The sequence below is a fragment of the Liolophura sinensis genome, chromosome 8 (assembly GCF_032854445.1).
Source record: "Liolophura sinensis isolate JHLJ2023 chromosome 8, CUHK_Ljap_v2, whole genome shotgun sequence".
NCBI classification, from domain to species: domain Eukaryota; kingdom Metazoa; phylum Mollusca; class Polyplacophora; order Chitonida; family Chitonidae; genus Liolophura; species Liolophura sinensis.
Window position 1 is genome coordinate 33,525,345 of NC_088302.1, and position 25,682 is coordinate 33,551,026.

At 40.1% G+C, this 25,682-nt stretch overlaps 2 protein-coding genes and 1 pseudogene across 3 annotated transcripts in view; 2 read left to right on the top strand and 1 right to left on the bottom strand.

The window, feature by feature from the left end:
- Positions 1-7,478, bottom strand: part of LOC135472628 (S phase cyclin A-associated protein in the endoplasmic reticulum-like) — a 45,656-nt gene extending 38,178 nt beyond the window's left edge. For both annotated transcript variants that reach the window (XM_064752227.1, XM_064752226.1), the window contains exons 1-9: positions 7,204-7,478; positions 5,894-6,011; positions 4,973-5,238; positions 4,645-4,748; positions 3,904-4,038; positions 2,714-2,832; positions 1,423-2,057; positions 638-817; positions 141-210 (exon numbers count right to left, since the gene is read on the bottom strand). In XM_064752227.1, the coding sequence (XP_064608297.1) occupies positions 141-210; positions 638-817; positions 1,423-2,057; positions 2,714-2,832; positions 3,904-4,038; positions 4,645-4,748; positions 4,973-5,238; positions 5,894-6,011; positions 7,204-7,335 (1,759 nt within the window). In that variant the 5' untranslated portion in view covers positions 7,336-7,478. The remainder of the gene's footprint in view (positions 1-140; positions 211-637; positions 818-1,422; positions 2,058-2,713; positions 2,833-3,903; positions 4,039-4,644; positions 4,749-4,972; positions 5,239-5,893; positions 6,012-7,203) is intronic.
- A 1,802-nt stretch (positions 7,479-9,280) lies between these two features.
- On the top strand, positions 9,281-13,108 carry LOC135474059 (polyubiquitin-like; annotated as a pseudogene).
- A 4,149-nt stretch (positions 13,109-17,257) lies between these two features.
- LOC135472390 (nuclear cap-binding protein subunit 1-like) overlaps positions 17,258-25,682 on the top strand; it is a 48,383-nt gene continuing 39,958 nt past the window's right edge. Inside the window, exons 1-9 of the mRNA XM_064751869.1 lie at positions 17,258-17,368; positions 18,920-19,011; positions 20,626-20,726; positions 22,475-22,559; positions 23,187-23,258; positions 24,012-24,119; positions 24,554-24,601; positions 24,961-25,034; positions 25,440-25,509. Of these exons, the coding sequence (XP_064607939.1) occupies positions 17,323-17,368; positions 18,920-19,011; positions 20,626-20,726; positions 22,475-22,559; positions 23,187-23,258; positions 24,012-24,119; positions 24,554-24,601; positions 24,961-25,034; positions 25,440-25,509 (696 nt within the window). The 5' untranslated portion in view covers positions 17,258-17,322. The remainder of the gene's footprint in view (positions 17,369-18,919; positions 19,012-20,625; positions 20,727-22,474; positions 22,560-23,186; positions 23,259-24,011; positions 24,120-24,553; positions 24,602-24,960; positions 25,035-25,439; positions 25,510-25,682) is intronic.

A 25,682-nucleotide genomic window follows, 5' to 3' on the forward strand; every position in this document is an offset into this window, starting at 1 on the left:
GATAACTGTCTTTTAAATAAACCATGATTGTTTTCTTTTTTTCCTTACTGAATACACATGGCCTAATGCTCTAAATACATGTATATATACAGTTATGCTTTGTACATGGTGATAAAGGTAATGCAGATATACCAACTCACCATCAAAATTAGCCACTAATGTATCCCAGTCCACACTTGGTGTAGAGGTGTCCAGTGAACTGATGGTGGTCTAAGGAGAGAAATAAGATGACATACACAAACAGTCACAGCATACACAAAACATGTCATAAAAAATAACCTCACACAGATATCTACCTCACAACATATGTAATCCCTGTTCCTTTAATAGTGACAAAGAGAAAAATACAACTGATAAGCACAAAGCTTTAGAAATAAAGGGTATGGATGCACAGATGCACCCATGTTTTAAGCAGAGCACCTAAAAAAAGTTTTCCTAGCTTAACCATTCATCCCCTAATGATCCCTATGATGTGTTACCTGGCTGGCCCCTGATCAATTCTGTTACATGGCTGATCAGTCATCCCCTTAGGACCCCCATGATGTGTTAATTGGCTGACCCCTGATGACCCCTATGACAATGTGTTACTTGGCTGAACCCTGAGATTCATTTCCTGATGACCCCTATGATGTGTTACCTGGCTGACTCCTAGGTCACTCTCTGACTCGGCCTCCACCTCTATCTCCTTGCTCTCCTCCCTGGCCAGCTCCTCCAGCCAGGTCTCCTCTTGTCTGATGGCTGTCTGGATTGCCTTCTCTTGCTCCTCCTCTAGCCTCTCCGTCAGGCTGTCTTCCTCATCTTCTGCAGAAGCCAAGGCCTACAACGGGATTAACCGTGATAAAGCTATGGAAGAATTTCACACCAGATATCTGTTTTACTACCTTTACAGGCAGTGAATACACTATTACAATGAGATATGTCATACAAGAGATCCTTATACAATGTCCAGGAAAGCAAAGTTTTCTTTTTTTTAAAATATGAAATGTATTGGATTCTACAGTTTCTTTTTTCTCTGACTATACTGTCACCAATGAGGTCAATTCAGGGTTTTGCCACTTAATACATATGAAAATTCAAATTCAAATTACATAAACAAATGGACCGTGAAACTAATTATTTCCAGCAGAAGATACTGATGTGTTATCGCTGATACCCATAGAGTCTTAACAGCCCTTGTTAGAGCCTCATGTTACAAAAGCATGAAATTTGATTGCAAAAATTCCAAAAACAGTAATCAAACCATTTTCCTGGACAAAATGGTCTTTCATCTGAGCTTTACATGTACTGTATTATCATTTTTATAGAGGGGTTTTTTTTTTTTGCCTTTATTACAAGCTAATGTGTAACATCAAGTGTAGCCATGATGGATATCCTCTGGTGTAATACCACATGTTGCTGCTGCATTTACATCACGACTATTACCTTGTCAAGGTGTTGAGCATGCTGTGTAAGCCGGTCATCCATGTCATCATCATCTTCCTTGTCATAGTCATGGTTGATCAGGCTATTATAATGATCAGCCACATTGTTCTCAGCACAAGCATTGGCGCACAGTACAGCTGTACTGTGCCTGGATATTCCCTGCTCTATGTCTCTCCCCGGGCATTTCTGCTCACCATCAATATCACCTGTCTTCTCGGTCTTTTCATTTGGCACTGGATCAGATGTTATCACAGAATTTTGGATTTTGCTCGCAACACTGTTCATGATGTTGATGTTTTGCCCAGAAGAATATTCTTCATTATTGTTCGTTTTATCCTCGAATACCTCCAACGGTCTGTTTTCCTTCTCACTGTCTTTACTACTAGTCCGCTTTAGAGAAGAGTGTGAATTAGATGACAGGTCGGGCTGCTGGATGTCTGGTTTATCTCTGGAGAGCTCTGTATGGTTTGACTCTGGCTTTCCAGACATTTGCTTACCGTTTTTGTTCTTTTGTGACTTAATGTTATCAGTTTTGTTATCACATGGTTTCCTGGTGACTGGTGGTTTGGTGCGACTTTTTCCTCCTCTCTGCACAGTTTCCCACCCATCTTCCTCTTCTGTAAGTAGGTCAACACCTGGATGTACATCATAAATATCATTACTAACCACCAACCATTTTTTTTTGACAAATGTTTATGAATTTATGTTTAAATTCATGGACAAAATCTGAACAAAAAAGGAAGATTGAGTGAAAGATCAATGTTAAATGCTATGTTCAAGAATTTTTTTCACTTACCTGGCAGTGGTCAGGGACAAAAATAAATTCAGTATACCTACATTACAACACGAAGAAAACCTCTTCTTACGACAAAATATTAGCTGATTTTATTACAGGGAAAATTGTGTATTGATTTGACAGGCATTTCATGCTGTACTCAAGACTGTTTTACTTACCTGCTAATCACAGCTGCCAGGCTTACAACTGGAGGAAACCATACCAGATACTGGTGAAAATTACCACAGAACACCCGACAAACCTTCTGCCATAAAACTCTAACCAAATAAAGTGTTATGCCAGGCTCAATTTTTCAATTGTATACTGGCTATCTGTCTTTAATGGGTGGAGGACAGTAAGAGCAGATACATCCACTTCCCAAGGCCTTGATTCAAGGGATAGTGGATTGAAGATAATCTGCTTAAAATGGTCTGGTACAGATAAAGCACATAAATGAAAAGTCTTTCCTGTTCACTGAATGTGGCCATAATATTTCAGGCGTTTCTGTTTTCTTACCATCGTCTTGAATATCAATCGTTAACTCCAATTCTTTATGATTTGGCACTGGGCTTCCTGAAGGTCCACTGCAAGTCCCTTTCACTCTGTCAGCCCAGCTATTGCCTTGTTTTGAGGGTCTATGAACACATATAGTAAAATTTCATGCCAAGGAATGTGACATATATGGAAAATCAGAGCTTAAGTATACATTCAGAGAGTAGATTTGCAAATACACAGGACAGCAGGTAACCATGTAACTAGGTTAGCTTTTTTATGTGTGAAACTACAAGGAATGGGAACTGGATAATGAAGCAGGCCAGGAAAGCCCCTCACCCCCCACCAGTCAATATGTTACAACAGACAAGCAACAGAATATAGAAGAACATGATATTATGAGTCACAAAAATGACGAGCTCAGAAATGTTTTTCAGCTTACTAGGAGATAAAATATACAATATCACTGACGCTGTCTGTTGTACATGTATATGTATTTTATTAGTGGATATTTAAATTTCCTATCTATGGCTTAAAAAATTATATAACATTTGTCCTGCGCTTTCCAGATCGGTTTACAAAATTAAAATCTATCAAGGTACAAGGTCTTCAACCAATTTAAGTTCCCCGTGACCATTTTTTAAAGACCCCACTTAACCACAGCTTACTCCTCAAAATCTCACATTTAAATGGAAAAATGAAATCAAGGGAGGTAATTTGGTGTGGCCGAAAAGTCCACATAGCTTACAGAAAACCCAGTTCTTCCCAGCATTATTCCTATATCACTCAGATTCCACGCATGTTTACTGTAATACAAGATTACTGGTATATTCTCTTTTAAATATCTAGATTCAACACAAACAAAAATATTCACGATTGATCACAAGAATCTATGCCTGTTAACTGGCTTATCCACATAGTTCTACTACAAGTACGCATTTTATTTTTTGACTTACTTCCTAGGTGGTTTTGATCATACTAAAGAGCATTTTACTGATAAGATGACAGTCAGGTTCAATGGCTGGTAGGAGTCAAACAAAATCTGAGAAGACAAACACACTCTGCCAGGAATCTAACATAAACCTGGCACAAATGTGTGGGTAAACCACCAGGGTTTGATTCAAACATGTGATTTCATCTCCAAGGGTTGGTGTACCCCACTAAAATATTAACTACTGGTGAATACTGGAACATAAATAATAAATCTGACATACTCCTGCTGTTGAGGTGGAGATCCGAAGTTGAGATTGCGCTTAGCTGGGCTGGGAGATGACCGCTCCTGCATTGGGGAATGAGAGGTGTTCTTCCCTGGAGACATTTTCCTCACTTCCCAGGCAATGGATGTTGGTCTAACAAAAAAAAATGAAAGCATTAAGGTGCAAAACAAAAATGATGCACCATCAGTCATAGTCAATAGTCAATAATATTTATAACAGAGATGACGACTTACACCATAATGAGCAAAGAGCCTCTCACCAATGCAGTCGCTGTGAGTTCAAGTCCAGCTTGTGCTGACTTCCTCCCCGGCCACATGTGGGAAGGTCTGACAGCAATCTACGGATGGTCGTGGGTTTCCCCAGGGCTCTTCCCAGTGACCTCCCACCATAATGCTGTCCGCCATCGTATAAGTGAAATATTACTGCACATGGTGTAAAACACCAATCAAATAAATAAATAAATACTTGACTGGCAGTACATATGTTGCTGAGAATTATTTTATATGAGAGAGTTTGGGTATCTGATTGAACAAACCCCCTATTTTATGCCACAGCCAAAACCAACAAGAGAACGATTGGAATGGAGCTTGAACCAAGTGGTCACAAAGGACTCCTATTACCGGCGAATCCATTTTGCCCATTAGTATATGTATACTAGTCTCTTAATTTTTTTCTTCCTCTTTAAAATGAAAGGATTTGGTTGCAGAGTTTCACGTCATGATCTAATAATAGCCTTACCTGTCTCCGCCACGGGTAGCATCTTCGTAAGCCCTCATTATGTGTAGCCTTTCAATCAATGAGCGGAAATCTTTGGTACTCTGGTCCAGCATCATTATAACTTCCTGTTTTACAGAAAGAAATGCAATATGGTCTCTTTTCAATTGAAAAGCTGCCTATTTTAAAATTAAGTTGGAAGCAACACTTGATCTACACAACACTTCAACACGGCTTCTTCCTAGCAGAGAGTTTAGAGTTCCACAAACAACATCATTGGCTAAGATTTGGCATTCATCGTCTCGCCATGCTTTTGCATGCTGGTCGTTAACACACATCTCTGCTGACTTACCTTACATTCCACATCACTCTCGTCTTCCTCACAGGTCTGATAAATAGCATCCACAGCTCTCTTCAAGTTGTCAAAGAGGAATGCCCAATATCTTGCCCTCAGATCCACTTTCGTCTTTTGGCCGTCACATTTTGGGGATTTAGGGGTCTCAGGGGGACTCTTCAGCTGATACTCCTCATCAGAGGATTTCTCCTTATACTTTGTTGCAGCTGTTGGGCTATGTCTTTGCGCAAGCGGTTTTCTGCTCTGTCTGATTTTGGAACGTCCTGCAAACAAGCATTTACTTTTAAATCATATCAGCCTAAATTTATGTTCAACTGCTATTAAGAGCCTCTGGCAATTTTCGCAATTAATGAAGTGTTCCTAATGTATTCCTAATTCCTAATCCTAATAATACAACAATTATAATCCAGCATCTTGCTGCAGACACCAGACATGATGTGCCACTCACTCAAAGGACACCCGAGGCGTCCGTGGCTCAGTCAGTTAGAGCACTAGCGCAGCGTATTGACCTAAGAGTCTCTCGCCAATGTGGTCGCTTTGAGTTCAAGTCCAGCTAATGCTGGCTTCCTCTCTGGCCGTACGTGGGAAGGTCTACAGCAACCTGCGGATGGTTGTGGGTTTCCCCGGGGTCTGCCCGGTTTCCTCCCACCACAATGCTGGCCGCCGTCGTATAAGTGAAATATTCTTGAGTACGGCACCAATCAAAGTACCCACTGTCAATTTTAAAGCTTTAAGAGACGTCACACAGGACTTACTTTCACAAAACTTTGAAACTCATTTACTGTAACATACAATGCATGTTGCTGCACAAAGAACCTAAACAAAGTCATTTATGGAAGAAGTTAACAAGAAAACCGGCTAACAAAGTTTTATGAAAGTGGGCCCAGGGCTTCCATGCAACATGAAGATCCTAATTACCTGTTCTCTCTTGCTGAACCACAGGAACATTCCATGTGATAAGGTTTCTGGCTGCCCTTCCTTCCTCCTGGACAATCTTACGCACCCTGTCATAACTGTTGAGTCTCTGGAAGTTCATCTAGAAATAAAAAATTAAGAAAAGAAAAAAAACATGGCAACTTCACTTTCACACACTTTTGTTTTCTTTACCAACAACAGATTTAAGTATTTTCCCAGACATGAAATGAATGCAGAATTTAACACATACAATTCACAAAACTATGTCAAGACACATTCGCATTTCAGGCTGTGCGCTGCTCTGGCAGAAAGTTTGAGGTTTCAACTGCTTTTTATGGCTAATACAGCTGCTACACTTTAAAATAACCCTTCCCGCTTGAAATTCTCAGTTTCTCTTCTGCTTTTCAAACAAGTTGTTGTAACTGGAAATATGATTTACAATGTAGAATTTCAAATTTCAATGAAATGGATATTTAATTTACTGAAAAATATCACCCAGCTCCTGTGAACTGCGATATCTCGCAAAATATTTTTAAATACTAAACAAATGGTAATAAATTTTGTGATACTAAATGAATGGAAGCTGTCTGAATTGCACATGTGGCTTATTGTATATCATGCAGTACTTATAAATTCTGGGGTTTTGATGAATAGAAATAGAATCAAAATACCACAATGCAATTTTTTTCTACTTCTTTGATTCATTAGACAAAATATATTGAAATACAGTAATAAAATGAAACGCATTACAACAATCTGAATTTTACTCTATACATGTACTTTTCAGTGATTTCTTTTTCATAAAATTTCATTTGGTCTCTACCATGAGTATTACCAAAAACATGTATAAAAAAAAAACAAAAAAAAAAACAGATAGTTTGGCAGCAATACTTTGCCAATCGTGTAAATCTAACACAGGGTTGTTCTGGTCATTTTTATGCTGTCATTCTTTCAAAATTTTTGTTGACAATTAACAGATTAGTGTGTAACACAAAACATGTTGCTGCATGTTTTTGACGGGTTCCCAAACAGGTTCAGCTGAGGAAATAATTCAGACAACAACTCGTTAATAAATAAACAGATATATAATTCATTGCTGTAAATAAAACACAAGTGTTATGTTATTTATCAAGTCGTTGTTAAGTTTGTCAAGAGTGTCGACGGGTAGGTATAGATTACCCTCAGCTTGATGGTGTCTGTTGAAAGAGTTGCTCTCACCTGGGAGTTCTCAGCATGATATCATCCAATACTTTGTTCTTTAACATTGAACATCTGTCAAACTTAATGTTTAGTTTTCTAATCAAGATACTTACGCCACTATGATTATTATTCCGTCGTCCGTGGTTTGCAGAATTTGATCCAGAGTGCTGTCGGTGAGAGTTTTCACTGGCGTCTGACCGACTTTTGCCGCCCGCACCATATCGCTTCTTTCTACTATCACTCATTATATCACCTAGTCACGAGACAAACCAGGTTGCTGCAGAATTAGCAATCAGACATACTAAAATAACCCAGCATTTCTGCAGCTAGCTTCAGGTCAGAACTGACACCTAAACATTCTGTTTGTTTGCGGTACTAGCTGATTCATTTCCAAATACAGCCTACAACATGCTATGCGCAATCCCGCAGAAACCTATCCAGTTTGAACCCGATTGGTTGAAAATCTTGACAGCTACAAACTCCTCGCAGTGATGAAAGTAGTGTACAAGTGCACCATACAATGAGCACACCGTTCGTACATTGCGCAACTGCTGTCCTCATGCGAATTACTTTTACGTTTTCCATGAGTTTTCTTTGACGCTAGATTTCTAGCCAAATAAATCACACAATGACATTTCTGTTTCATTTGGCTGATGTTTTGCACAGAGCGGCCAGCAAATATTATGGTGGCCAGGAAACTCAAGATCATTCGCAGCTTTCATAAAATCAAAATTATGTCAAATGTATGGAACATGGGCCATGTTTCCTCAGTAGGCACCGGTATATGGCACCTATATATATATATATATATATATATATATATATATATATATATATATATATATATATACTCTTCAAAACTGTACGCCTCAACACATATTGATACACTATGCTATAGAAGTATAGAAGTGCGTGGTACACACAAACGATCGAAATAACGGAATATATGTTCACATGCAGTGTTTAGCCTGTAACATTGAATGTGAATGTACCGGGTATACATATTTAGACATATGTTTTATATGCCTTGTACACTATAGTTTATATGTGATAAATATATAAACTTTTCGAATACCGTGACACAAAATCCCGAACAATCCTTGGTCGGGTACGTGTACACACATTGGCGTAGACTATATGCATTTGCGTACCCTAAAAAACAACGTTAAATGCACTACTTCGACCGACAAGATAATTGTCAGTGTTACCTAATGAAAGAGATCATTTAGCTCGCGAAATTACCTGAATAATTATCTGCCGCAGCACCGCGCGATTATTATTGGAAATGTTTCTTCTTCACCTGAATACATGTATGCAACAATTAACAACAAAAATGTCTTCAACATTTTATCTCTTGCCTGAATTATGTACTATAGGCGTTCTAGACAAATATTCTGCCGAATTAATACACGCACGTGCATGTATGGGTGCGTATGATATAACAAGCGTGCACTGAGATGTGCGGTTAACACCATAGGCATTTTACAATTTTTACTAATAACAGACGCAAATATTTGAAAGTGTAATTGAAAGAAAATCTTGAACTAAAGCTAAATCTACAGCTTACGTGTTTCTATCTTAAATGTACATACAGGCCATACAGATCTTGTATGAACAGATTTTCAGATTTACAAGCTGTCTGCATGTACGGTTTAATTTTGGGACTATAATGCGTCATGTAAAAGAGATCCGTTATATTAGCCCCAAGTACAATGTAGCCTAGTACATGAAAACTTGTCACATAAATTGGGTATTTAATTTGGGGATGAAAGTTGGAGGTTTATAGAAAATTCATCTTAACTTCTGTATTCATCTGGTCACATTTTATTTCAACATCATTGTTTCCTTTCACCTTGCCACGGCTCACAAGTTGACCTTTGACCAGACAGCTGACGACATGGCCCACCAATAGAAATGACTCATCCGGTCACGTGGTCTTCCTCTATATAATCATCCTGGGCTTGACAACAGAAAATTCAGTCAGCTGTGGTTACGGAAGACGTCAAATTTAAGGTAAGGAATACAAAATGCCTGATTGAAATCCTGGTAACATTTGGTATCGAATCCTATTCTTCCACGTCTAATGTAATTTATTGAGATAAACGTGTATTTTAAACGAGTTAGATGATTTTAGTAAAGTATCTGTCTTGTAATCTCGGCGAGAGAATCTTTTTTTGTTTTTTTTGTTCCGATGCGAAAATTGACTCGAACGACTAGGCACTAAGAGTAAGACAATTCTAGGTCTACTCTGTCATGCCTGCGATGGATTCTTCTATAAAGTGTACATTTTTGATCACATTTTGTATCTCATAGAGTTAGTGTGAAAAACAGTGAATGTTGGGTGAGAATTTCGTAACCTTTGCGCACAATTTGCGTTGTCCGTTTGACATAGCAAAATGGCGAACAGGATGTTCAACTTCTCCGCAGAGCATGAAGATAGGTTTTCACAGACGGATGAACATATCTTTTTCATGTAACATATTATTCTTGAAACTGGGACAGGTAATTACCAGGAAAATGTAAGAAAACTGAAACACTGACGTTCAACTGAAACGTTAGGGGCATTTCATCTTGCTCTTTCCTGGGATGCTCATATGGGCTGTAGTAGAGCCAGGTGGCTACTTCAGCTGCCTACTTTATATTGGGTGGGTATCGGAGTACCGTAGCTACAGGGAGAACCAGTGGTGAACCATACACCGATTCATGCAACATCCCAGGTATATTCTTCGGTAATGGTACACCAGCCCTGTATTCACGACATGGCAGACCATTTCTGTACAAGGCAGCCATTAGGCTCGTCTCTTCAGGTTCAATGTGCTTGCGCCATCTAGGAATGATAACTTTTTAAAGACCCATAACTGTGACGAAGGCAAAATGGGTTCTGCGTTAGTGATGACTGTGAGGTGAATTTTCATCTCGTGTGTCCTTACCAAGTGGAACATACGAGACATGTTGCATGTGCAGGCGAGCTGATAGGTAAGAGCCAAAGTTGACACCACTTTTGGACTGCAGACATTGTTTAGAAAGGACTTATCGGACATGGCATGAATCGGTGCATATGATTTACTATTGGTTCCCCCTATGGCTACGATACTCAGCCAGCCTAATATAAAGAGAGGAGTTGAAGTAGCCGGCTAGGGCTGCCGTGAAGCCTGGATCAGGTGCTGTAATATGGTCATTTAATTGAAAGTCCTCTTTTAACATTGACCGGCCCCAGTAGCACAGTTGGTAGAGCATCCCCTTTGGGAACGGTAGATCCAGGGTCAATCCTGGGTCAGGCTAACACCGAAGACCTTAAAAGAGGAAGTTGTTACTTCCTTGCTTGGCGTTCAACATTAAGGGGATAGTAAAACTATTGGTTGACCTGTATCAGTATAATGGCTTGGTCGTCTCAGTGAAACAGCACTAGATAAAAGAGCAGTGGAAATCCGTCCTGCAACAAGCAGGCACATTACAGCACCTAAGTTTTCAGCACCAATCACAATGGAGTGCCACAGATGTTCAAAATGTCTTTCTTCATCACATGCAAACAGTAAAGTCTCCTACAAAATTGAAGTTTTCTGATCAAAGTCCTACTTACAGCTTCACATGATTAAGCTACAGGGTGTAAAATAATCAGGTACAAAATGACCTGATACCATTTTGCGTTGAACATGAAGGATTATGAATTGTACTGAAAAAGATGCCAGATATAAACTTTTTATCAAGAATCCCTCACCCCATAAATTTGTTCAGAAAAACTGTATCCAGTTAACTGTGATATAAGAATTCTTTGGCATAGTTCGTGAACTTTTTAGGTCAAAATCAAGTTAAAAAAAATCAATCATCTCCAGTTTGTCAGTACATATGATCTAAACTGGTTAGAAAGCACCTGTGCCAGCAAGATGTGGATAATATTTTTCATTAATCTGAAAGAAAAGAATGTTTTGAGCGGAATTAGAAAAACCTCTTTATTCCATCAATTTATTCTTTAATAGTGTTCTTGCTCTGTTTGTTTTTTGCAGAAACCATCATGCAGATTTTTGTGAAGACCTTGACTGGCAAGACCATCACCCTAGAGGTTGAAGCTTCTGACACCATTGAAAATGTCAAAGCCAAAATCCAGGACAAGGAAGGTATCCCTCCGGATCAGCAGAGGTTGATCTTTGCCGGAAAACAGCTTGAAGATGGCCGAACTCTGTCTGACTACAACATCCAGAAAGAGTCTACCCTGCATTTAGTGTTACGTCTGAGAGGTGGCATGCAGATCTTTGTGAAGACCTTGACTGGCAAGACCATCACCCTTGAGGTTGAAGCTTCAGACACAATTGAAAACGTCAAGGCCAAAATCCAGGACAAAGAAGGTATCCCTCCAGATCAGCAGAGATTGATCTTTGCTGGCAAACAGCTTGAAGATGGCCGAACCCTGTCTGACTACAACATCCAGAAAGAATCCACCCTCCATTTAGTGCTGCGCTTGAGAGGAGGAATGCAGATTTTTGTCAAAACACTAACTGGAAAGACCATCACTCTGGAGGTAGAAGCATCAGACACCATTGAAAATGTGAAGGCCAAAATCCAGGACAAGGAGGGTATCCCCCCAGATCAGCAGAGATTGATCTTTGCCGGAAAACAGCTTGAAGATGGCCGAACCCTGTCTGACTACAACATCCAGAAAGAATCCACCCTCCATTTAGTGCTGCGTCTGAGAGGAGGAATGCAGATTTTTGTCAAAACACTAACCGGAAAAACCATAACACTTGAAGTTGAGGCTTCAGACACCATTGAAAATGTGAAGTCCAAGATCCAGGACAAGGAGGGTATCCCCCCAGATCAGCAGAGATTAATCTTCGCTGGAAAACAGTTGGAAGATGGCCGAACCCTGTCTGACTACAACATCCAGAAAGAATCCACCCTCCACTTAGTGCTGCGTCTGAGAGGCGGTATGCAGATCTTTGTGAAGACCTTGACTGGCAAGACCATCACCCTTGAGGTTGAAGCTTCGGACACAATCGAAAATGTCAAGGCCAAAATCCAGGACAAGGAGGGTATCCCCCCAGATCAGCAGAGATTGATCTTTGCCGGAAAACAGCTTGAAGATGGCCGAACCCTGTCTGACTACAACATCCAGAAAGAATCCACCCTCCATTTAGTGCTGCGCCTGAGAGGAGGAATGCAGATTTTTGTCAAAACACTAACCGGAAAGACCATAACACTTGAAGTTGAGGCTTCAGATACCATTGAAAATGTGAAGGCCAAGATCCAGGACAAGGAGGGTATCCCCCCAGATCAGCAGAGATTGATCTTCGCTGGAAAACAGTTGGAAGATGGCCGAACCCTGTCTGACTACAACATCCAGAAAGAATCCACCCTCCATTTAGTGCTGCGCCTGAGAGGAGGAATGCAGATTTTTGTCAAAACACTAACTGGAAAGACCATCACTCTGGAGGTAGAAGCATCAGACACCATTGAAAATGTCAAGGCCAAAATTCCAGGACAAAGAAGGTATCCCTCCGGATCAGCAGAGATTGATCTTTGCCGGAAAACAGCTTGAAGATGGCCGAACTCTGTCTGACTACAACATCCAGAAAGAGTCTACCCTGCATTTAGTGCTGCGTCTGAGAGGCGGTATGCAGATCTTTGTGAAGACCTTGATTGGCCAGACCATCGCTCTGGAGGTAGAAGCTTCAGACACCATTGAAAACGTCGAGACTAAAATCCAGGACAAAGTAGGTGTCCCTCCAGATCAGCAGAAATTGATCTACGCCGGCAAACAGCTGGAAAATGGACGCACCCTGTCTGACTACAACATCCAGAAGGAATCTACACTCCATCAACACTACGTCTGAGAGGTGGCAGTTAATACTGCTTGTTTTGTGATTCTTGGACTGGGACTGACCTGAACCGCTTTACATTCTTTCTCATCTTGCTCTTGCACTCATGTTTTTAGCTACTGCGTAACTTTCAGCTCACTGTGGCAAATCTTTGAAAATTTAATGTGTTTATCGAGATAAAGAGAAAATCAAGTGTTAAAGTCGAGCAGTCTGTGTACCATGTGTTCTCTCTTTAAAAGTAGAAGGATGGTGTGTTGGTCTGAGGCAGTTTATACTAGAGCGTGCGATAACTTTTTCAAGGTCTTGCTGCCATTTTGGGGAAAAGATGTTTTCTGTCCAGTCAAAAGAGAAGCAGTTTAAATGGGAGGTTAGAATTCAAAAGCGTTTGTCCCTAAAGGTTAGCACGCCAGCGCGGCGCTATGACCTAAGAGCCTCCCACCAATGCAGTCATTGTGAGTTCAAGTCCAGCTCATGCTGGCTTCCTCTCATGCGGATGGTTGTGGGTTTCCCGCTACCATAACGATGGCTGCTGTTGTATAAGTAAAACATTCTTGAGTACGGCGTAAAGCACCAATCAAATAAATATGTCTCAAACTACAAGTTATTTCGGATACATGAACTTGCCTTAAGATGGCTTGGTATATGAGAGATGTTTGAAATAATCAATGAATGCCAAATTACTGCACCTAAACAATCTCACCATGAAGTTAAATACCTGGTTGTTGCTGAAGGCCGTAAATGAAATTTTTCATTTGTAGAATTGGAGGTCTGTTTATGGGTAAACATGGACAGTTCTGCAGAAAGCGCGACAACCTAGTGAACGCAGATAGCCAAAAGCTGAAGTAACCATGACACTGTGAAAACTAACGTTTATTAATGTTTTGAAACGGCCTCCGCTGGGTCATCCAACACCTCTATACTGGGTAATGATGGTTTCCTTTTGGATTTGGCTGCATGTGAAGTGTAATACATTATGCCAGAAAGAGTGGATTTTTACTCGCATGTTCTTAAAATTACGACTGCCATTACACAAAAAATCCATACCTTAGCGGTCACGTATGTCTCCGGCGGTTAAAGCGATAACCACTGTTCTTAAATCCGGACGTGCGCGGTAGTTCACATAGGGCGCTACGGTTTCCTCTGACCGCCATCGTATAAGTAAAAAAAAAAAATTCCCAAATACGCCGATAAGACATGCAGACAAATAAATATAACTATCTTCAACCATGATGGAGGTTCCATGTTAACAGTTGTGAGATAAAGTTAACTACCAAAACAACCAATTCACCACAATTAAGGGAGTGACAATAAAACCTACAGCAAAGAAATGCATGCAAGCCGGTGGCACAGCGGTTAAAACTCTAACTCAACGCAATGATCCAGGAGCCTCTTGTACTAATGCGGTCTCTATGAGTTCATGTTCAGCTCGTGCTGGCTTCTCTCCAGTCGTACGCGTGAGGGTCTTCGAGCAACCTGTATGGATAGTGAGTTACCCCTGCGCTCTACTCTTGTTACCTCCCGACATAATGCTTGACCCCGTCGTATAAGAGAAATATTCTCGACTACGGCGTAAAGCATCAATCAAATAAACAAGCATGTAAACATGTATTTGAACTTGTGTATATACAAAAACTCGTAACGACTCATTTCCCTGGATACAGTTTGTCATTGCAGAAAGAGCTGGGCGTATATAGGCTAATTTAGTGCCTTCTCCACACAATTACTTGGAAACGACGAACAGAGGAAAATATAAAATGCAACAAAATATAGGTGGTGTCCTGGGGTAGTAATAATCTACTATCCTAGGGCAAAATATTATTGTAGTATTTCATGGTCGGTTCCAAGTGCCGGTTCTTCTCCATTCGATCAGGCATGTTGATTAATGGCCCTCATCATATATGCAAGTAATTATTGAGCGGGGGGGGGGGGGGGGGGGGGAATTCCGTGGCTCAGCTCCGGGGCCTCTCACCAATGCGGTCGCTGTGAGTTCGTACAGCTCATGCTGGCTTCCTCTCCGTCCGTATGTGGGAAGGGCTGTCAGCAACCTGTGGATGGTCGTGGGTTTCCCCCGGACCGTCCGGAATCCCCCCACCATAATGCTGGCCGCCGTCGTATAAGTGAAATATTTTTGAGTACGACGTAAAACACCAATCAAATAAATAAATTATTGAGCGACGGAAGGGAAATATTACCCCACAATCCATGCATCCATGAACCCCAAGTTATAGGAGGCAAACTTAGCAATGCAATAAATCCGGAATAAAATACCATATATCCCATATGTTTTCCATTTTTTGATATTGTGGTGGTGCCAAAATCACAACCTCAGTCCATTCCGGTACAAATTATAGGCCAGCATATTGACTTCATGTCAAATTAGCCAGTACTTGCTCTGCATTTTTACGGCCAATTAAATGGCTCATTAGGCCTAAATATAAAATTTTGATCAGTCGCTTTATATCATAACGACTTTGCATTGACTTGGATGTAAGTGACACCCGTGTAGGTCTACCAGTCGACAACCATAATGGGAGTTCCAGCTCGGTAATCGCAAGTTTCCGCTCACAAACCTCACAAGAACTAAGAAAGTATATAAATTAACTGATTAGATAACTCAATTACGACGAATTAATTTGAAGAGAATCAATCAACTGTTTCCAATGATGACAGGAAGGTGTAATTATCTGGTCCCATATAAATTTAACCCGTAGGCCTATATCCAAATCAGGTAGATGTATACGCATAGTATAGGATATACCGGCCAATGCACACACACACGCACACACACACACACACACACACACACACACATATATATAGAGACCTGGGATCAAGCACATGTCGGGTCACGCTAAAGATTTTTAAAAACGGTACTTGTTGCTACCTCCCTATAGACGCTCAGCGCTCAGAGGTTACAACAAGGAATCAGGACTGGTTGACCGGGTCTCGGTATATGTAACGTGACTGCATGGATGAGTGTCACGTTCGGAAATGCCGTGATCTATGAACTTATACGTGTGCTGGGAACGCTAGACCATGCAGCTCATAGCACACTATATCAAATCTGAACCGGTTTAAATCGAAGCCAGTTGTAAAAATGCGTGCGTTCACACACCATGTGGCCAAGCCGGCTTTAAGCCAGTTCAGGGATTTGCCCGTTCACACGGTCACATATAAGCCGGTTTAGTAATTACGGCGTCATCCTGACCTCCACGTATCCGGGGCATTTAATCCAGTTACCGTTCACACGACAAAGATAAACCGGCTCAAGACCTGATACAGGCTTGAAGCCACGTCGCTAGCAGGGACAAATAAACGGGATTGAATGCCCCCCGCTTTGCATTCGCACGAGCGACGTCAAACTGGTTCACGGCCACTTTCGGATTTAAACCAGCTAACTTTGCTCGTGTGAACGGGATATTAGAGTTCATCCCCTCCAAAAAGTTGTTTTGAGAGTGAGTATAATCATAGTTTACTTCACCAAAGCAGGCTACTTAATTTCCGGGACTGACCACTCGGGCCACCGGAAAACTGTAGATTAAAGTCCCCTTTCAAGCTCCAAGAAGAAAGTTGAGAAGCTGTTTTGTACTTTTATGTTCTTGACCACATCCCATAAACTCCATATAACTTAAGAAAGAAAAAGCGTTTTGTGTACCCTTTAATTACACTGAGCAATATGAGAAAGGCCAGTGAAAAGGTCTTTGAGAATATATTCGCTTATAGAAACAGAAAGCTTGAATTGTATAAGGTGGGTAATGTATATGGATCATACTGCGTGCCAGTCGCTGACGTCGCATCACCTTTTCCGCCTTTTACTCACCTACATGTGAATATTTTGAGAATACTATTTAAATAATAGTTTATTCCATCGATGGCAATAAGAGCTATTCTAACATTAAAAGCTATGTTATTTTAGAGTGAAAAGTAGTGGAGAACTGCTTTTGAGCTAGGTCAGATCGAGTACGTAAACACTGGGATTATTATAACAGTTATACTTGTCTCGGGTAAACACTAGCTATTTGGACCGTACAAAAGCCCAACAGGATGTGATTCTACAGTTAATGATCCATAAAAAGAAATAAAAAAAAAAAAGAAAACGAAAAAAACGATTAAGGTATTTCATTGTAAGCTACTGCAATGTGCCCATAAGTCACCATGCAAAATTTTAAATTGTTCACGCTCAGAAGGGCTTTGTTATCAGTGTGTTCAGATTTTTGTCTTCAGTCTAGTCCCAGGTTTAGCTAAGAGAAATATTGTTATAAAAACACACGCGGCATAATGACAGCTCCCTGTATTTTTGACCAATGAGGTTTGTGATAATTCGTCATTGCCGTCTGTTTCGCTTTCACCGCCAGGAAGTTGATTTCAACACAGTGGGTTTTGTGTTGGCTGACTTTTGTGAAATATTGCGCAGCAGAAATGTCTAGGCGTCGACGGAATTCCTTTAGCGACGATGAGGAAGACAGTGAGTATAGCCGTATTCCGTTTTTCACGGGTGCACAAGCGTATCCTGTTCGAATTTCTTGCAGACATTTTAAATGTTTTGTTGTTGTTGTTGCAACACGTGTGTTGTATGGACAATCGGATAATTCGTACCCATGCCGCAGTGGCAGTTGTAAACACCAGGTTGATGCTTTTTTTTAGTAGCTGAGGCAGTAGGTCCTGAGTGCTGGGCCTGCCAAACTGCATATAGATGGCTTTATATCCCCTGAAGCGATTACAATTATTGAAAAGTGAAGAAAGACGGTAGAATTTGGTGATCAGACATCAGAAAATCTACTTCACTACGGTCGAGCCACCGTTGACCTTGTGAAATCATTGTGGTACATACTCTGCAGGCATGTGGGTCTTTTCTATATGCGTACAGCATAGACCACAGGAGACAATTGCTTTTGTTTTAGAACTGAATAAGAGATTATTGCATGCCGATGTGTGGCTTGCAGCGTACTGCAGTAACACAACACAGGATACTGTAAAGGTACACAAATGGCCTAAATAAACCAGATTGAGAAAATATGGATGAGATCTCATGATAAACACCCTTCGATTACAGAGTATTCAATCATAGTTGTATGAGACTTGTTAATTCATCCAGACCTACTTCAAGAAAATGTCAAAGGACGAGGCTTAAATCCCCCCCCCCCCCCAAAAGCCAAATGAGTTGTAGAGAGCTGCTAGCCTTTGCTTACAGGGCGACCCAGCTCAGTTCACACCTTGCCATGAGGCTTTTGTGCGCACGTTGATTGTCGGTGTGGTTTCTTATAGTGGATAGACAGATATCGGTACAATGAATTGGATTTTACATTTAGTTGAAGTGTTGAACTGATGAATTTTGAACCACACATTTATGAGCAGGGAACTGAAAATAGCTGCCTGTGTCATAATTCGTACATGTTGGCCAATTTCAGGGCTTTACAAAAGTATAATTTTATGTCTACACAGGATATTACCTTCAGAATTTGCTTGATCGAACATCTTGCAAACATGCGAAAAGGTTGAAGAATTACAGTAGCTGGATTGTTACTTTCACCAGTGTGGAGCGAAGGATTGTTTTGATCAATGCCACTCACAGCCCGTTGGCCCTAATGTATGCTTCCTCCTGTCTTATCCAGTATAATTCAGTTTGGCTATAAAAACGCATATTCTGTGAACTGCGAAACCGTGTCAGATTGTCCATTGGTACTACCATCCTTCCATAAATGTTCAATTCGTGTCGGACAAACCAGTGAGGAGCACGTTAGTGGCATCTATGGTGGCCGATATACAAGCGAAATGTTATTAATGCTTTACCAATACTTGCAAAGAAAGGTTACTCATAAAACTTCATAGGGCTGGCCAGAAGATCGAAATGATAAACCTGATAGTCCAGGCCGTAGTTTCGGTTTTCAGTCATATATATCTAGCCAACCCCTCTCAAATCCAGTTTTTACACCAGTTGGATCTATCATTACAGTATTTATGCTGGAACAGGCTCATTGAAGTCAGATTTTGATAGCACGTTTTATTCTTGATCTAGGTCCTGGATATGGTCGTAAGAGACGCCGTACCTCAGAAATCTTGGATATCGAAGAGCGTCTAGAGTCCCTTATAACAAGAGTTGGAGAGAAGGTAATATAATCATTTTATCAAGCTGATTAGTTCTGATAAAGTCAAGTCTGTTCTCTGCTGTACTATGGCTTGTCTTGTATAAGGAGGAGTGTCCAATTGTTTGACATCTAGGCTCATCATGAGTAAAACTAAGGCAATTGCTTCATCATTTGTCTAGATTTCAGATGAGTGAGGCAAGAGACTGGGATGGTATCACTCATATAATTTGCTGCCTAAAGATAAAATGGAAAACATCTTGAGTTGAAAGCTCAAAAGGTTTACCTTTACCCACAAGCCATAATTTCCCCGTACAGGTGCCTCCCTGGCTCAGCTGGTTAGCGCGCTAGCGCAGCGTAATGTCCAGCTCATGCTGGCTTTATCTCTGGCCGTACATGGGAAGATCTGACAGCAGCCTGCAGATGGTCGTGGGTTTCCCCCAGCTCTACCAGGTTTCCTCCCACCATAATTCTCTCGTATAAGTGACATGCGTAAAACACCAATTAAATAAATACATTTCGCGATATATATTCACTTTCAACACAAAACTACATGTACAGTATGGTGTACTAACCTTGGCATTACTTAGTGTGTGATTATTTTAGGTGTCATAAAATTGGCCAAGGATAGCCTTAACCAACGTCATTGACATAGTACGTAGCATTTAAAGAACTGATGTAGTTACCTGCCCTTGTAAAATTTTAGTAGGCTGGGAGTACAGGATGTTGCCTTGAGCATAACTCAAAAAAAATGGGGGTTACTTTGGAAATTGACGTTGTAGAACGTGTGCTTGTGGTAAATCGACACATGTAACTGAAAACTTATGTCTGTGGAAAACTATTTGACAGGTAATTTTTGTGTCATCTGCTGTTGGCAAACTGCGTCAGATTTGTGACCTAGGTTTGGAGCCATCTATGTCTAAATAAAATCTAAGAGCCATCTTGGACTAGGTATTGTATAGGGTTTTTGACAGAACATAATTGTTCACACTGGAAATAGATCGGGTCTGTTAGAAATGGGAACTACACTGCTGTAACGGACATTCACTGATTTGATGCTTAAAGGCAGGCACCAGATCCGAAAATTTTAAGCAACACAACATAAAGTTTTTAGAAATTTGTCAAAGTACAGAGATTTAAGCAGAAACCATTATGAAATCTATTAGGTCAGACTGGTCTGATAGTTTAGCAGTGGTACTTGCCACATTCTAAATCTAAATTTAGGTGAGTGTGAGGTGCACGCCTGCATCATTTGCCCCCCTTGATGAGCCCCGTGACATACAATTAGCAATACCTGCTTTTTTGCTGCATATGTAAAGATAATGCTTCATTAAAAAAGCATGTCACTGTGGGTCAAAGAATAGGAGATTCATAGAACTATTGTGTTGTCTTTGTTGCCTTGTTCATAAAATTATGATATCAAAATGATGTTACTAAATTTTATAAGAAAGTGGTAGAATGATTATGAGATACTAGCTACATGTAAGCTACGTTTTCAAGGGGAGATAAATTCAGGTTAAGGTGATGAAATGTATTTATCCTAAATATGCCTAGACTTATGTTCTGTTGAAGTGAGATGACTGCTAAAATCTGGATATAATATCAGTGGCATATTCTCCCTCCCCTTACTTGTTTACAGAGTACCTCCTCTCTGGAGAGCAATTTGGAGGGACTGGCCAGTGTTTTGGAGGCAGATCTTCCAAATTACAAGCCAAAGATTTTGAGGATTCTATGTGAATGGTGAGTAACAAAATCAGACTAGCTATAAAGGTGGTAGATTAATTTTAGTCAAACTTTTAAGTCTCTGTGATTAAAGTGTTAATGTCAGCAGGGGTTATAGTATGAAGCTGTCTTTGACTTCTGCAGAAATTGTGAGAGAACCAGAGGATTTTGCAAGCTTAAATTAACAGGAAGTGCAGGAAGGCAATATGCCATACTCACCAGTTATGCAATATGCTATACTCACCAGTTATGCAATATGCTATGCTCACCAGTGATGCTATATGCTATACTCACCAGTTATGCAATATGCTATACGCACCAGTTATGCAATATGCTATACTCACCAGTTATGCAATATGCTGTACTCACCAGTTATGCAATGTGCTGTACTCACCTGTTATGCAATATGCTATATGCACCAGTTATGCAATATGCTATACTCACCAGGTATGCAATATGCTATACTCACCATTGATGCAATATGCTATGCTCACCAGTGATGCAATATGCTATACTCACCAGGTATGCAATATGCTATATGCACCAGTTATGCAGTATGCTATACTCACCTGTTGTGCAATATGCTATATGCACCAGTTATGCAATATGCTATACTCACCTGTTATGCAATGTGCTATACTCACCAGTTATGCAATATGCTATACTCACCAGTTATGAGTTATGTGCCATCCTCACACAGTATCCCATGAATTTTTTTTTACGTTTGATGGCATTTACTGTTTTCAGTAGCATTAGAACTTGGTGAGGAAAAATGGTAACACTATGTTCCTTAGGGATGTACAACTTCTTAGGTTTATTAACATAATGTTTCGATGTAGTTACTAACATCATTATAAAGTAAATGACATCATTGGAGTAATGGGTTTGAACATACTTTAAATACTAACCTGATCAATGCTTACTTAGTCACTTCTTTTCAAATGTGTGTTTTTTTTTTATTTTTTGACATTTATAACTCCAATTATTCTACTTAAACCCATCGCTCCAATGATGTCTGTCACTTGATAAGGATGTTAGTAACTACATTGGAATGTTGTGTTAATAAACCCAGGAAGTTGTAAATTCATAAGCAACATAGTGTTAGCGTATTTGATTGCATTTGTGTGTAAGCGTCAAACTTTATTATAATCCAAAAGTAGTATTGTTCGTGCAAATTCAGTGTGTAAAGTCCTGTTACAACTCTAACAAGGGAAATCCTGTTGCTCTTGTGATTTTCGACCGGCCCGGATAGCACAGTTGGTAGAGCGTCCGCTTCGGGACCGGTAGATCCAGGATCAATCCTTGGTCGAGTCACATCTAAGACTTTAAAAGAGGAAGTTGTAACTTCCTCGCTTGGCGTTCAGCATGAAGGGGATAGTGCAACGACTGGTTGACCCGTATCAGTATAATGGCTCGGGCGGGGCGGCTTACTTGCCTTCGGTAAGTCGTCTCAGTGATGCAGCACTAAATAAAAGAGCGGTGGAAATCCGTCCTGCAACAAGGAGGCACAATTACACGTGCATGCACCCTAATGATTCCTTCGTCGTCATATGACTGAAAAATTGTTGAGTACGACGTTAAACCCCAAGCACTCACTCACACTCACTCTTTTGATTTTCACCAAACATGACTAGAACTTTAAAATGTGCAAGTTCCAAAAACTAAGTAAATAGTGCAACTTATGTAGTTGTAAGTAGACTTGCTAATAAACAGTCAGGCTTCAGTTGAGCTTCACATTCTTCACAGTCGTGTTGTCTTTTTTTCAGTGTAACCAAACTGCCAGAAAAGTTGACGGTATATACTACACTGGTCGGGTTGCTGAATGCAAAAAATTACAACTGTGGTGGAGAGGTTAGTCATTTGTGTTCCACGTACATGTAGCAGTCATTGTTTGTAGTTTTGTAGGAAATGTCAGTGTGGAAAATAGAGCCAAATTAATAATTAAATAACGAAGTCAAAACGTCACAAACCGTAATTGCGAAAACAGAAGAGATCTTGGTTCAACCTGAAACCTTTAAATCATCAGATTTGACCAGTGTCTGGCAAAGAGCAGTGTTTCTACCATAGCCACTCCAGTCTCTTCCACCCTCCGAGCTGATGGGCATTGTGTCAGCATATAAGTGAAATATTTATCAAAATGGTGTTAAGCACCAAACAATGTTATGTTGTTGAATAGAATGACAATACTCCATATGTACCTGCGTTTAAACATTTTAAATGACCATAAATTTTGCCTATGACTGACTTGCCCATTATTCCTGATTCTGTGAGTTCTATTTTTTTTTTAGAAAGGTATTTTGAGGCTTGCTTGGAACATTGGATAATATTCTATTGAATTGTGCACTTTTATGAGCGAAATTTTATGTCATGTAGGGTACATTGAAAGAAGGAAAGATTTCCATCTGTGTGAATATTTTTTTAAGGAATGAATATACATGTATATTTTGTTTGGATTGTTGCCAATATTTGTTGTTGCAGTTTGTGGAGCTCTTGGTGAGAAACCTGAAGGAAGCTCTGAAGACCGGGGACTTTGATGGAGCAAGAATAATGGTATGGTGATCAGGATTGGGTTCAGGGTGAAGAAGAGTGGTATGGTGATCAGGGTGGGGTTCAGGGTGAAGAAGAATGGTGTGGAGTTCAGGGTGAAAAAGAATGGTATGGTGATCAGGGTGGGGTTCAGGGTGAAGAAGAATGGTGTGGAGTTCAGGGTGGGGTTCAGGTTGAAGAAGAATGGTATGGTGATCCGGATGGGGTTCAGGGTGAAGAATAGTATGGTGATCAGGATGGGGTTCAGGGTGAAGAATAGTATGGTGATCATTGTGGGGTTCAGGTTGAAGAAGAATGGTATGGTGATCCGGATGGGGTTCAGGGTGAAGAAGAATGGTATGGTGATCCGGATGGGGTTCAGGGTGAAGAATAGTATGGTGATCAGGATGGGGTTCAGGGTGAAGAATAGTATGGTGATCATTGTGGGGTTCAGGTTGAAGAAGAATGGTATGGTGATCACAATGGGGCTCAGTGTGAAAAAGAATGGTATGGTGATTTGGGTGGGGTTCAGGGTGAACAAGAATAGTATGGGGATCAGGATGGGGTTAAGGGTGAAGAATAATGGTTTCGTTATCACATTGAGGTTTAGGGTGAAGAAGAATGGCATGGTGACCACAGTGGAGATTAGGGTGAAGAGTAATGGTACGGAGATTTTTATCCATTTCACCCAGAATTGTTTTAGTGAAAGCTGGTCTTAAAAAACTGCACCAGGATGTGTTAAGTGATCAAATTTCAAGTAGCAAAGTTTTATTGTAGGTACGTTTTCTCTCAGACCTCGTCAACTGCCATGTTATCGTAGCTGGCTCTCTTCTCGCACTTTTCGACAACTTTGTGGAGGTGACATTGGAAGACAGTATACCACAGGTGATTTTTTTTTTAATCAAATACTATCAATCAATTTTTGTATTTTCTTCACTGAATTTAACAAATAAACTGTGGATAAGACCATCAAAATATTATCAAAGTGACTTTGGTTTTAATCAAGGGATTGTGATTGTTACTACAAAAGTCATCCATGACCACTATTAAATTGCAGAGACTTTCAGTGTTTTCAAGAGTGTTTTCATTATGGAGTGACTCAGCAATATTGATATTCAATCTTAGAGTGTAAAATGTTACATCCAGCGGTATAATGTTTCAGTATAAATAACTGGCACCTAATTAATATGAATAATGCAGGATAATGACACTCACATGGATGCATTAATTTTGCATTTGTACAGTTATTTATCTGAAACTGGCTGTTTAGCACCCTAACAAGAGTGTCTCACTTACTAACAGTTCTCATTTTTTTATAGGTACGATCTGACTGGTACACCTATGCCGTGTTGTCAGCATTACCTTGGGTGAGTCCATAATGTAGTGATGCGGATAAGTGAGCTGAAGTCAATAATGGCATAGATTTATACATGTGGTATATTTATGCTATTTCCTATGATATGCAAGAGGGTATGGGCTCAGTCATAGCAGGAAGGACGTGTAATTTTACCGTATTCCATGTTTTATTTGTACCGAAGAAGGCTATCAAAAACTATGTGTATTGGTGCTATTATTTTCAGGTGTTATTTTGTACGCAAAATACAATAATGTAAGAAAAGAAATGAAGTGTATTTATTCTTGTTATTTTCTAGGATACGTTGCCCATACATATCATGTGCTCAATGCCAGCACGGAGAAATGTACCAGTGTTTTTGTTATTTCCCAGGTTGGCAGAGAGCTTTTTGAGAAGAAAGAAGCAGAACTAAATAAGTTATTAGCAACAATAGAAAGCTATGTGACGTAAGTTATATCAGAACTTGTCATTCTTATCACAAACACTACCATTTTACCGTGATAATTTTTCACGGTCAAATTATGTCTTAACCCTGATTGAAATTCCCCTGCTTTCTTGATAGAAAACACACGTGCATGATAGTTTAACATTTTATTCATGGTGATTAAGGTTTTCTTACCCGATCTGTACAAGTTGGTATGTATAGTCAACTCTCCATCCATTTGTCACAGAGGAATATTTTACAACTGACATGAAACCCATGGGGAACAAAATATGTAGCCATGTCACTACTACTGATGATTGATCAATGTGTAGTTTGTGTTTTTGAATACCTTACAGATTAGTACATTAGATTTCCTAGGAAACAACGGATAATTGATCAGTATATTTTATCTTCTTGAATTTTGTAGGAAGCGACAGAAGATCCACTTGCCCGCTCTGAAAGTGTGGCAGGAAGATACCCCCCATCCTCAGGAAGAGGTAGTACAAATAAATTTTTGTAACCAGGGTTTCAGAAAAACCACAATTATCATTGGTCAAGAGGATTTTGCATGTTCCAGCATCGAGGTTGTCGTAATAGTAATGCAAACTCCTCGATATCTGAAAAACTCTCGAGTCTTTACGGTGAATGACCTTAAGTTTCGCCTATAGAC